Source organism: Drosophila albomicans, chromosome 3 (genome assembly GCF_009650485.2).
Source record: "Drosophila albomicans strain 15112-1751.03 chromosome 3, ASM965048v2, whole genome shotgun sequence".
In the NCBI taxonomy this organism is placed as follows: Eukaryota; Metazoa; Arthropoda; class Insecta; order Diptera; family Drosophilidae; genus Drosophila; species Drosophila albomicans.
Genome location: NC_047629.2, coordinates 7,593,089 through 7,605,895, shown reverse-complemented (window position 1 = coordinate 7,605,895; position 12,807 = coordinate 7,593,089). Strand labels below are relative to the sequence as shown.

At 37.5% G+C, this 12,807-nt stretch overlaps 4 protein-coding genes across 7 annotated transcripts; 2 read left to right on the top strand and 2 right to left on the bottom strand.

Moving 5' to 3' along the window:
* Positions 1-1,011: 1,011 nt before the first annotated feature.
* LOC117569513 (putative transcription factor SOX-14) lies at positions 1,012-6,786 on the top strand. Of its 2 annotated transcripts, none has more exons than XM_034250703.2 (3): positions 1,012-1,032; positions 3,050-3,527; positions 5,145-6,786. In XM_034250703.2, exons 2-3 carry the CDS (start codon positions 3,399-3,401, stop codon positions 6,636-6,638), a joined length of 1,623 nt encoding a protein of 540 aa, XP_034106594.1. In that variant the 5' UTR covers positions 1,012-1,032; positions 3,050-3,398; the 3' UTR covers positions 6,639-6,786. The 2 variants fall into 2 exon arrangements, with proteins under 2 accessions (XP_034106594.1, XP_034106592.1); XM_034250701.2 differs by lacking the exon at positions 1,012-1,032 and adding an exon at positions 1,341-1,619.
* A 433-nt stretch (positions 6,787-7,219) lies between these two features.
* On the bottom strand, positions 7,220-8,986 carry LOC117567906 (zinc finger protein 572). The gene is made up of 2 exons (XM_034248183.2): positions 8,745-8,986; positions 7,220-8,682 (listed from the first exon to the last, which is right to left on the bottom strand). Exon 2 carries the CDS (start codon positions 8,623-8,625, stop codon positions 7,369-7,371), a length of 1,257 nt encoding a protein of 418 aa, XP_034104074.1. The 5' UTR covers positions 8,626-8,682; positions 8,745-8,986; the 3' UTR covers positions 7,220-7,368.
* A 69-nt stretch (positions 8,987-9,055) lies between these two features.
* Positions 9,056-11,194, top strand: LOC117567908 (uncharacterized). Of its 2 annotated transcripts, XR_007955085.1 has the most exons (3): positions 9,056-9,812; positions 9,974-11,025; positions 11,104-11,194. XR_007955085.1 is itself a non-coding variant. In XM_034248187.2 (2 exons), exons 1-2 carry the CDS (start codon positions 9,354-9,356, stop codon positions 10,427-10,429), a joined length of 915 nt encoding a protein of 304 aa, XP_034104078.1. In that variant the 5' UTR covers positions 9,056-9,353; the 3' UTR covers positions 10,430-11,194. The 2 variants fall into 2 exon arrangements, 1 of the variants encoding a protein (XP_034104078.1); XM_034248187.2 differs by having other exon boundaries at positions 9,974-11,194.
* LOC117567907 (uncharacterized) lies at positions 11,000-12,671 on the bottom strand. 2 transcript variants are annotated; one of them, XM_034248185.2, is made up of 3 exons: positions 12,429-12,671; positions 11,321-12,363; positions 11,000-11,256 (listed from the first exon to the last, which is right to left on the bottom strand). In XM_034248185.2, the coding sequence occupies exons 2-3, from the start codon at positions 12,203-12,205 to the stop codon at positions 11,047-11,049; spliced, it is 1,095 nt and encodes a 364-aa protein (XP_034104076.1). In that variant the 5' UTR covers positions 12,206-12,363; positions 12,429-12,671; the 3' UTR covers positions 11,000-11,046. The 2 variants fall into 2 exon arrangements, with proteins under 2 accessions (XP_034104076.1, XP_034104077.1); XM_034248186.2 differs by having other exon boundaries at positions 12,447-12,671.
* Between the last annotated feature and the right edge of the window lie 136 nt (positions 12,672-12,807).

The window sequence follows — 12,807 nt, the reverse complement described above, 5'->3', positions numbered from 1 at the left end:
TATATGTACTTACATATAATTGCACGTCAGTAGAGTGCACTCGCATGTGCATTATATTTATAAATTCACATGCACACCTTCACATAATGTATCTCATACATACGTCTGTGTAGAAATACAAACATATGTATGTATGTATGTACATATATAATTACATACATACGGTCGTATAGACGAAAACGAAAACAGATAAAATTCAAAAGTTGCCCTGAAGTAAAAACCAGCAAGGAGAAACATAAATATATACTCACATACAGATACACGACTAAGTATTCATATGTATATGTGCCCACAACCATCAGAAGGCATGTCAGCTAACCATATGATTAATACACATTGAACAGCTGATTCATCCGCGTACTCAATGTTTATATACAAACAAATATACGTACATATAAGTATTTATATACGTATATATGCATACACACACAAGTAATGTGGACATATGGTTATACGCGTACACGACATGTATAATCGTGCTCTCCTTGTTACTCACACAGTCGCAACCAGCTGGAGCAGCTACTCAAACTGTTGATATCAGTAAACATCAGGGCCGCAATGCGGTTAAAATTGTCGCGGTATTAATGTGTTCTTGTGCTTAAGTAGTAAACATTCAAACATTTGAAAATACAATATGTAATTATATGTATATAAATGATTACGTATGAATATGTAGTGAGTGCTACAAAATTAAAAATTGTTTAAAGGCTTGTGATTTCATAAAATAAAAATGGAAAACTGGTTGGGCCATAACTTTACCGAACTGCCTTACTGACAGCTGAGAGACGACGCATTTACTTACATACATACAGTCTCTCATCTGGTGTTTCGCTCTCCATTTCAAATATGCAAGCGCAGAAATGCATAAATGTGTTTGTATGACTACGTATGTTTGTATGTAATCGTGCCTGTATATGTGTGAACATATACACACATACATACGTATGTGAGATGTACTGCGGGGATTCGAGTCGTAAACTTTGCAAAGCAGTTCACTTGAACAGCTGTAAGCGATCGGCGACGACTTCTACGGTTAATATAAAACAGAAACGCAAAATACATATACATACATATGTATGTACAAAAAATAAAACACATACATACATAGATACGTATATGTACGTGCATATATACATTAGTACTAACTAAATAGTTTAGAAAATTAGAACAAACAGCAATCTTAGGCAAATGTACGTATGAATGTATGTACATACGTATGTAAGTATGTATGTATGTAAAAGTGTACATGCAAGCCAGCTATCATCTTTTGCGTAGTTTATTCGTACGTACGTACATGTTTATTTACGTATTTTTGGACTGTATGTATATATGTATTTATACACACACACACCACACTCCTACACACATCCATGCGAATATGCATGTCGTGTATCTGTGAGTGTGCGTTTGTATGTATGTACGTGGTTTACTCGTCGCATTCACCTCGTATTCCAATCGCTTCGCGTTCGTCGTGGTGCTCGTTGCTTGGCTTTTGCTGTTGGTTGGTTGGCGCTTAGATTGGATTGAACAAGAATGCTCCGTCTTCAGCGCGGAGCAGTCGGTCGCATTATGTGGTTCCGTTTAATAGTGAACTCGTAAACCGAAAAACATTAAAAACAGTAAGAATCGAGTAAAAAACAAAAAAAAACCTAAAACTAAATGAAATCAAAAAACTAAAAACAAATATTCATTGAAATTAGCAACAAGTGTTTAACTAAAATGCTTACACACAACCATGTATCTATAAACTTGCACTTTTATGCATATATTTGTGTGTGTGTGTATGTGTGTGTGCAGCTAATGTGATTAAAACTCTATAAAATGCTATAAAAATTGAACACACATCTTGGTCATTGTGCTTGTGATTGTATTAGTGCATAAATACATACATATTTTACACTGACGTCTGTTCATACATACATAAACACGAATACAATGTAGACTTGCATACAAACATGAAGTGCAATACATGTGCATAAATTTGTGTATAATCTGTTATGTGCATATACACATATATGTATATATATTAATGCACATACATACATTTAAACAGACTTGGGCATCTGTGTGTGAATGAAAACGTAGAATGCATGTGAATCTTGAGAATGATTCCGAGAGCTTAAATCGTCATTGCTCCAACAACTACAAGAAACGCAATAAAACAAGCAAACTCACTAACTGTGTGTGTGTGTGTTCATGTGTTTATCTGTGTGCGTATGTACTCTCCTATGAGTGTGTGTGTTTGTGAGCGCCCAACGGTGCGTCCAACACTATCTGTGTATAAAAATGATTTACTTGTATGCGTGCGTCCGTCCATACATGCATTCATATAAGTATAAATAAAATAAAATAAAATAAACTCATTACCACAGACGAAACTCGAACGTGAGGCTTTGAACATTGCGAACACAACAAAACAAGGAACCAGTTTCACCTTGAGTCAATATGCATACGTACAAAATGTACGTGTATCTGTGCGCTGCTCAGTATGTGTGCGTATTTACATACAAATGTGTTTGTTATATACGTGTATAATATCTGCTAGTGTATGCATACATAAACGTCCACATCTACATATTAACATTCATGAATACATTCTTACATTGTAATCACGATCAAATACTCTTACTGGCATTTGTTTGAGTATGTGTGAGTGAGTGTGTGCGTTTTGTTCTGATCAGATGCACGACTTATGCACATATACATACTTACATTTTATGTGTGGAACCAGTCATGCATTCGCATACATGTGCATATGTGTTACATACATACATACATCTGCAGTTGCACTGTGCGCTGTTCATACACCATAGACACATTTCCATTTCCGTATTCTTATATGTGTATAAATAATCCTTATATTGAACAAATCATATAAGAAGTCAGTTAAATAAAGTACGTACATACGCAATACTAAAGACTACAACATACACACACATATATATGTATTTATATATGTATATACATATATATATATACACGCATATATGTATATAAGATACATTTTATTATATTTTGCATTCAAATAAAACAATCGATTTGTGTTCAGTCTACTCAGGAATAAACAGCTATCGATACTACCCGAGAATATTGCAAATATTAAATATCGAGCATAGCCACGAGCCCACAGATCCTGCCATACCTCAACGGGTAGTTAAAGCAACAAATGAAAGCACAAGAACTATTCTAACTAGCCGTGTTCAACAATTATTTACAACAACATCAACAAACATCAACAACAAGTCGTGCAACGCTAAATATACAAGATATACAACAAAATATATTTACTATATACAACAAAATATATACATAAGAAGTTCGGTGCCTGTTGCTGGATTTAACCATATACACAACACACAACATAGATATATACAAAAATAATCGACATCAACTCTACCATGGATAACGATGACCACAGCACACTCAATAGATCTCCAACGGATTGTGGCGACGATAATTTTAATTTGGTTTTCGGATCTGACCGCGTTTCCATCAACTCCAGCACCCCGTATTCTGATGCAACTCAAGTAAGTACACACTATGTAAATAATAATATACAATATCAATACATACTTACATTTGCATGTATCGTGATTTCATCGACAATCGAAAAGCGACAATCGATAGAATAGGTCAACGAAACGTATACGCGATAAGATACTGCGTGCAGATTAGATTCAAATTTTGTTTATGCACTCGCACACAACAACTACATACGAAAAATACTTATACTTGTAGCTTTATACTATGTATATGCATACATATGTATGTACGTATCGTCTATTCATGAGGTCATGCACCTCAGCCAGATAGTCGCCAATCGAAGTGGTGATAAAGTTGATATGCCATTTGCTCCCCCCAACTTCACAATTTTAGTCATACAGTCATAAAACTTGACTCTTGCTTCTGATCAAGAAAATGGCACTTAGACTAATATATATGTATATATATATATATATATAAATTACACAGGGTGTAGCAGGTTAGAATATTCTAGGACACTCACTTTTAACGCTTGCAGGTCATAGAACCCCTAAACGAAAAACAACGAATTTTAACTTAGTATAATTTTGCCAAGCCCGGAAGCTTAAAATATATTTTAAGGTATGTACACATGCACATCTGTATGTATCGTCGTTCATCATTTCATCAATAAGAGAGAACGAATGACTACAACTTTAATTAAATATGGCAGGGGAAATCTTATTAGAAGCCACAGAGCAATGTCAAACGACATTGAAACATTGTAGAGCTACAATTTCAGCAAGGGCAAGCAACATCAATGGCAATGACCGTTGTAGCATTCGTCTGGTCTGCTCCCACCTCGTCATCATCATCCGATTCAGCTAACACATTGATGCTCTTGCTCTTGCTCTTGCTGCTGTTGTTGTTGCTGTTGCTGTTGCTGTGGCTCGGCTCGGCTCGGTTCGGTCGTCGCTGCTGTTGCGGCTGCAGGCTATATTGGTTGGTTGAACTCGAGGTTCACGAACTGCCACAAGGTCGAAGTTAACGCTATTAATAGTGTTTTTACTGTCTCTCTTTTGTGTAAATAAAGCGGTTATTCACATCAATACACATTTTGGCTACAGGACGACGACAACGCATCTACTTACATGCATATGTATGTGCACAGAAACATTAAGTACATAGATGTATCATCATAGAAATATTTACGTACATGCATACATACATAAAATAATGATATAAGTGCATCCAGTATAGATTTATTCAAACGAACTAGTTCGTTCATTTAGTTCGATCTAATCAAATTGGCTGCGTAGTTGCGATTTCCTTTCCCTTTCGTATTCTCACCACCATTCGTTTGCGTCTATGCCACCACTAAGTTACAGTGGTCTGATTTTGATAAATATATGATGAAATTATTTCAATTATATTGTGCGCACGGAAATCGCACTTGGCTTCCTCGTTTATGCACCCCGACAGATGCGTGTTTCGCGCACAATTATCCGTTCAATGACCTTGCATATGCAATATGGATATGTAAGCATGTACATACATATGTACGTATTTATAAGAGATACACACATTATTTGTTTTTCGCAATGTTTATACAATTTATAAGCTAAGTTGATTGATACATGGCAATTTACTAATTTTAGGCAACCTAATTATTTATTTTGCAGACAAAAAAACACTCTCCTGGCCATATTAAAAGACCGATGAATGCATTCATGGTCTGGAGTCAAATGGAACGGAAAAAAATTTGCGAGAGAACACCAGACCTGCATAATGCAGAGATATCTAAGGAATTGGGAAAACGATGGCAGCTCTTGACGAAGGATGATAAGCAGCCATACATTATGGAAGCGGAAAAGCTTCGGAAAATGCATATGATAGAATATCCAAATTATAAATATAGGCCACAGAAGAAACAATCGCGCTTATCGGTTTTAAAGCAAAATCAAGATGGAGACAACAACGATATTAAGCATAATGACTCACACAATAATAATACTAATACTAATAATAACAATGATAATAATAATACATCGACCTCGGTCGCAACATGCACTGCCGCCACTGCCGGTCGGAAAAACAAAAGATCTACCTCAACTTGTCAATCTGGTACGATAGCGAAGCGGTCGAGAAACGATTCAGGTGATAACCTCAAACAAAACAGCAACCACCACAACAAATACAATATAAAGACGGCCTCTGATAACACTGTCGATATTATGATACCATTGGATGAGGATTATTTAAGCTATGCAAATCAGTCGGAATTTCTACCTACGCCTAATAACAATAACAACAATATCAACAACAATAGTGAACTGAGTGTTGATGAAATTACAGTTAAATCGGAAAATCTAACTGAGATAAATCCAATCAATACGAACGAGATTCTTAAATATTTGCCAATGTTTGAGAGTTTGTCAAAAAGCGAAGACTCATTGCTCGAGGCGAATGTGAATTCCATGGAGTTGCCCACCAATAGCCGAGGTGCTGCTATCCAACATCATGTTTTGAATGTGATCCGTAGCCAAACGGCTTTCGACGATTGCCAGACGTTAAGTGGCGAGCCCGTATCATCCGTATTTGATCCCGAAGAGAAGATTGTGAATGATGCTAATTTGAATTCGGCCAGCCATCACTTACCATCACTCTTTGTGACAGACACTTCACACGAGTGCTATGCCGACGACTGTGCATCGGAAAGTCAGCATCCGCTTCAATCAACAGCGACAACGGCGGCGGCGTTCGCCCTCCAACCGCAAACTGTGACCATGAACATTGAAATCCACAATAGTGCGCTTGCGTATGGCGGCCATACATTCCACAATGACGAATTCAATCCGATTCCATCGGCCACCGATGACAGCGATTGCAGCATTCTAACCTCAACACATTCGCCGCACATTGGCTTTGGCAGCAATGGCTTGGTTGATGGTTCCGATGGCATTGTGAACCCATCATCATCATCCACATATTCCACCTCAACGCATGACTACAGCGGCAATCTTATTGGAGTACACAATGATCTCAACTACCAAGTACATGATAATAATGGAGCTCTGCTAGCATACACATTTGAGGACTTACCACCTCAGCCAACTGGTAGTCATTTAGAGTTTAACACTAATCGATATGAGTTTTCAAGTTTATACAGAATGTGAGCTATCAAAATGTGAGAAACAAAAATATTTAAGCTTTGTGTAATTTGTAACTTGTAATTTTGTAATTGTAATTAATGTTTTTACGTTTATAATTATACACCAAAATATATACATATACATAAAGATACATATAGATATTTTATATATATACAAATACATCAAAATAAATATATATATATATATATATATACATCAATTCCAATGTATAAACGAACAATAAAATTGCTTTGCATAAGATACCAATTATATTCCAATTGGGATAGCAGGAAAACTAGTAACCGAAGTGTTCAATAAGTCCATCGCCTTTTATCTATCAACAATTGTCACTTTCGATAATTGAAATTGATTTAGAAAACGAACGCAGACGGTTGCAATCGAAAATTCAACCTATCTAGCAATCAAATATATATTCTATATATTTGTTTGGCAAATTTGAATATTCAAGAAGAGCATAAACAATCTGGTAAGTTGCCAATTACAGATGTGGCTTAAATAAACACCGCCAACGCCTTAGATTTTTCTTTCCATGTATGTAGAATATAAATTACACATGCTTATGTAGAAAAATAAGAAAATTGTGGTTTATAGTAATTTGTGAATTAATTTTATTGTACTGTGTTTGTGGTGACAAAACACATGCCTGATTTAACTAACAGTTATTCGGATGCCACTGGCTTTTGAAACTTAATCGTTATCGTAATCGTTATCTATACGTTATGCATACGAAAAACTACCGAGCTTTTAAATGCGTTTGCTGATGCTTTTTCAAGTGATCGCTGCGAACGAAGCGTCGGCAACATTGACTGCACGCATAGGGCTTCTCCCCCGTGTGCGTTCGAATGTGCCGATTAAGATCGTCCTGCCGCTTGAAACGTTTCTCGCACTGGCGACAGCGAAACGGACGATCCTGTACAAAATGGGGCATTCCATAGGTGCCAGGACCATCCTGGGCCGGCAGTTGATTGAGTGTGCGTACAATGTCATCTGTAGGCTCGTACTTGACGACTTCGGGATTAGCATTAAAACTAGTTGTCAGTTGTTGGTTGTCAGGTATTAGAGGCGGCGCTGCTGCTGCGATCTGATATTTGTCACTATGTTCCGGCCGTTCCAGCTTAATGCGCAGCGGTAAGTGCTCAAACCCCGATATATCCGCATTCTGCTGTTGCTGTGACTGATGATTGTGATGATTTAGATTTGCATTTGCATTCACATCACTGCCGCTTAGCACGGCCATGAAGTGGAACCCCGAATCGCCCGCATCCGTCGTTGACAGCTTTTTTGTTGACTTTTGCCTGCTGCTACTGCTACTACTTGTCGTAGTGTTGGGCAAGGAACGCTTCGGATTGCTGCTTTTTAGCTGACGATCGTGTGTGGCCAAATGCTTAGTTAGATGATCGCTTCGCGAAAACTTTTTACTGCACTGCACGCACTCAAATGGCTTTTCGCCCGTATGAGTGCGCAAATGACGATTGAGTTCATCTGAACGCGTGAATCCCTTGCCACATTTGGGCTCAGAGCAAACGAATGGTTTGATACCTGTGTGCCACGTGAGATGTGAGCGTAGGTGGGAACTTTTGCCATAGCTTTTTGTGCAATTATCGTACGGGCAAACGAATTTGCGTTTGGGATCCGTGGCATGTGGCGTTGCCATCAGCTTCGTTGTTGGCATTATGCGTATCTTAGAATCGCCCATTGCATTAAATTGCAAATTGTCCCTACTACTTGATGTTAAATTGTTTTCAGTCTCTACCGCATTATTTACATTTTCGAGATCCAAGGGCCCCGCACTATGCTTCAGATCGCCAAACATTGTGGAGGCTCGTAGTATGACATCGGGAATGGATGCCTGATGCTCATTTGAGTGCATGTTGCCATCGACAATTGTTGGAAATGAGTGTGTTCGTTGTTGCTTCGTTGCTTCTATCGGCGTTAACGTTGATGTCGTCAGCATTTGAGGTGTGGGCGTGTTTGGAATTACTTGTGACATTACGTTTTTCTGATTTTGTCCGCAGGCTACTCGATTCTATATAACAGCTTCTGCAATCTAATAAAATTGTAAACGTTACATTTTTGTTTTCAAATGGGTTTACAATTTGCAATACTTACCAGCACGGCAATTATTAAAAAAATATAAGAACTATTGGGCGTGGGCGTCGGCCATATTTATAATAAAAACTGCTTATTGAAAGCACACAGAACGTACACTAACTTTGTTTTTGATTTATACTACACTCATTTCGAAGACAATACAACTTTTGTGATGTATAGTAAATAAAATTATTATTTCATATCATTTATTTTATTTATGTCGCACAGAGAAGATAATATTAATGGCTGAGTATTATCGATTATTCGATGACAATGCGAGTATGCAGTTATCGACGAGTACTTCAATTCGACAACACTCAACGCGTCTGGCAAAGGCTTACGAATAATCCAAATTGAAATATTCATTTTAAATTTTTTATTTTGTATTTTCTATCTAATTTTTAGATGCCTTAATAAGTATAATTTAAAAGAAGTTGTTTATTAATTTATTGCCAAATTTTGAAGGAGAATTTTTATGAATTCCTTGCATATAAAAATAAAAAAATGTTACCTTACAAAGCATGTGTGAACAAGGCATAATGCAATGTGTTTACGCCAAAAGCAACAACTTTGTTTTCATTTTTCGTTGTATTATTGTGCTCGTAATTTATTTGGGACAACCAGCTCATGCTCCTTAGCTTTTTGATAGAAATAAACAAAATGCCATACAGCTCAGCAACAGCTGAAGAATCGGCCACTTCATCCACAAAACGTAGCAGTAGTCGCCAGCATCGTAAGCCAACCATATGGACAAGGGAAAAGATCTACAAATTAATTGATTTGTATCGAGCGTCGGATTGCTTGTGGAATCATTACTCGGAGCTATACAAGAATAAGGACTCTCGTACCAAGGCCATTGATCATATATGCGAATCGCTCGGCATCACAAAGTACGACTATGGCAAGAAAGTGCACAATCTGCGCAATCAATTCAATTCGGAATTAAAGAAGTACGAGCGTCGCATAAAGAATGCTGAAGGAATTCGAGCCATCTCGCCTAAGAGCTGCCGCTGGGAACACTTCGAGAAGTTAATGTTCCTGCGGCCCATAATTGAAAGACGGCCGGGATATCAACCACAATGCAAGGTAATAAATTTACACCCTGATTGCCATCTGTCTCACAATACATAGAATTTTGTTGTTCGAACTTTCTGCATTATTTTTTAAACATATTTAAATACATAAATATGAAAAATTGTTAATTTTAATTTGTTAGTACTGGATAATTTAAACTTTTGCTTTTTCAGAGTTTGGTAAAAAACGATGAATGCAGTACTGCGGAAACACATGTAACAGGAACTGTATCAGGAAGTCAACTGGGGACTGGAAATATCGTACAGCTGGAGCTGTTAAGCGTAGAGGACACAAGCAATAGCAGTGCAAAGGAACAAGCCACTTGTGACTTACAAGTCACTCCAAAGTCTGAAGTTGCTTCCAACCTGTCTACGGATCCTTCAGTCAATGTTCTTCGCAGAGATTCTATAACTATAAAATCTGCCGAAACACCAAACTATTCGAATGCGCACGGACCGGGTCAGCCGAACACAATCCGCGACCAATGGGATGCATTTGGCGAATTAATAGCGAATGAATTTCGCAATTTAAACTCAGCGATTTCACGCAAAAAGTTAAAACGAAAAATTATGCAAGTTATGCTGGAAGTCGGCGAAGAAGATGATCAAAAATATACGAGCAACAATTGACTTCATACTAATTTGTTAGTTATTTTCCTAAGACTGGCTTTAATATTTTGGTTAAGTGCATTAGGAGGCGATATGTCGCTTAATACATAATTGTATTATCACGATGTGCCTTATCTACCAATAAATCTAGCGCTAAACTATCAACGCAGAACTAACGATATGAGCAAGAAGCCCTATCATTTCGTCACAACATAGCTATAAACAACGTCACTGTACAATAACGGCAAGTGAGTCATTGCAGGGTCAAAGATTTTTTAAGAATGCAGACGATACTGGGGGGAAAAGTCATAAACAATGTTTGGTCAATTCCCAATTCATATCATTATATAAAACTTGATGATAACCATTTGTCTTAAAAACCAGCGCATCGCTGAGATCACTAATCAAATTCCAAAATAAAATGCATGCTTTTTCACAATTGTTTGTACTTTATAAAATATTTCTGTTCATAGATGTTCATTGGGGGTTTCATTCACTCTTTTAACAATATAGTGCAGTTTTGTACAGATTTATATATAGCATAGTATTTAAAATCAATCGAAAACAAATTGAAATCACAAGAAAATGAAGTAAGCTATGTACAAGAATTTATTAATGTAAGTGAACAGTTACTACGACTAATTTACATCTAGAAATCGATCTCTATAAACTTTTTCTCTATGGTTGGAGTTCAGCACAATGTCTATCGTTGGGGCCAGGCGTTTGATGCGTTGTTGAAATCGATCCCGATCCCGTGCGATCTCCTGCCAGGCGCCCTTGCGAGCGGCGCGATAAGCAAAATCCCACGTGTGCATGACATGAACTTTTGGTTTTAGATTGAAGCGCACCTATAAATGAAAAATGAAATTAAAATGATATTACAAATTGATGTGTTCCCCCAACAATATTTACCTTCTTTGTAAATTCTTGATCTGCATCCTGCTCTTGGCTGTCGAATTTACAATCATCCGTGTTGTCCGTGGAATTGAAATCAGCTTGGTCATCGAAATTAATGCAATCATCTGGCAGATTGCTGTCGTCCTCGAAGCAGATGAAGCTGTCATCGCTACATTCGGACATGCTGCGTTGTCGTGTTATTTTGCAGGGTGTGTTTTTCGCAGCCGTTGTCCCCATCCCTTGACTTTGGTGATCCGACGTGTCTTTGAGGTCCGTGTCGTCCTCGAAGCAGATGAAGCTGTCATCGCTACACTCGGAAATGCTACGTTGTCGTGCCAGTTTGCAGGATATGTTCTTAGCAAGAGTTTTTCCAGTACTTGCACATTGTTGATCCGACATATTTTTGAGGTCTGTCTCGTCAGGATCATGACAAGTATCAAAAGTGTCGTACTGGGGATGCATATCAATAAAGAAATAGCAAAACGATGGCTCGGTGCTCCGAGCAAACTCAATGCTTGTCATAGCCGAATTTGTTGGCATTTGGCAATTGGATGTTGAGCATTGATTCAGAGCCGACTGCACTCGATTCACCACGTCCGCCACAAATTGTAGCGAGTACATCGCTGCCACTAATGGCTCAGGCTGCAAGTTGTTTAGAACCGAACCCGATCCCGATCCCTCCTCTGAAGATGATTTGTCCATCATACGCGACATCGTTATTTCAGAGTCCTGGACTGAAGATGATGAAGCCGTTGTTGTCTGGGAACGTCGCGTTGGCGCCGCGCACCGATAATGTTCGTGTATTGGCGAACTCATGATTCCAATCATTCGAAATAGATGCAACAAATAGTCAGGCAGTAATGTAAAGATGATTGACAAGTAAATGTTTTGCAGCTCCATTAAAATAAATAATTCTCTTATGTGCTTCTTGAGTTACTTCGTTGTGAGAATCCATTTTCTTGCGTTTGGTTGTTGTTGCTGCTGTTAGATGCATTTTCGTTACACCCAAAGGGTATTATTCATCGCTCGTGTTTGAATAATCCATTGCTAAGCTATGACTGTGTTGTACATACATGCATAATCCAATGTTAACGATTTATATTATTGTTATTTATATACATACATCCACTTATGTACATACTATGAAATAGATCAGAACAGTTGCGAAATGTCAGAAGAGTTGAAATGATTCTTAATCCAACCGAATGTTAAAAGTTTCTCTACTAGATTGACCGTTTGAATATGTTTGTTTGTTTGCTGATTGCCAGAGTAAATTGCTCAATATATAACAACAATTAAATTCACACGTTTTCCACAAAATAAATTCCATACTTTTCACCTTGATTAAGTAAAAAAAATTGTGTATGATTGTATTGGTTTCCTTTCATGAAAATAACAGAGTTGCTTGCGGAATTATCGACATCACGTTTTCATTGCCAGCATAAGTTATTCGATTTATAACAACGATTATTTTAAATTTATCGAATATGTCATTGATAACA

Excerpts from the sequence above, each read along its gene's own strand:
- LOC117567908 (XM_034248187.2), top strand. The coding sequence starts at position 9,354 with ATGCTCCTTAGCTTTTTGATAGAAATAAACAAAATGCCATACAGCTCA. Across the intron at positions 9,813-9,973 it reads GATATCAACCACAATGCAAG|AGTTTGGTAAAAAACGATGA; the intron begins GTAATAAATTTA and ends TTGCTTTTTCAG.
- LOC117567907 (XM_034248185.2), bottom strand. The coding sequence starts at position 12,205 with ATGGAGCTGCAAAACATTTACTTGTCAATCATCTTTACATTACTGCCT. Across the intron at positions 11,257-11,320 it reads ATCAAGAATTTACAAAGAAG|GTGCGCTTCAATCTAAAACC; the intron begins GTAAATATTGTT and ends TTTCATTTATAG.
- LOC117567906 (XM_034248183.2), bottom strand. The coding sequence starts at position 8,625 with ATGTCACAAGTAATTCCAAACACGCCCACACCTCAAATGCTGACGACA.
- LOC117569513 (XM_034250703.2), top strand. The coding sequence starts at position 3,399 with ATGGATAACGATGACCACAGCACACTCAATAGATCTCCAACGGATTGT. Across the intron at positions 3,528-5,144 it reads CGTATTCTGATGCAACTCAA|ACAAAAAAACACTCTCCTGG; the intron begins GTAAGTACACAC and ends TTTATTTTGCAG.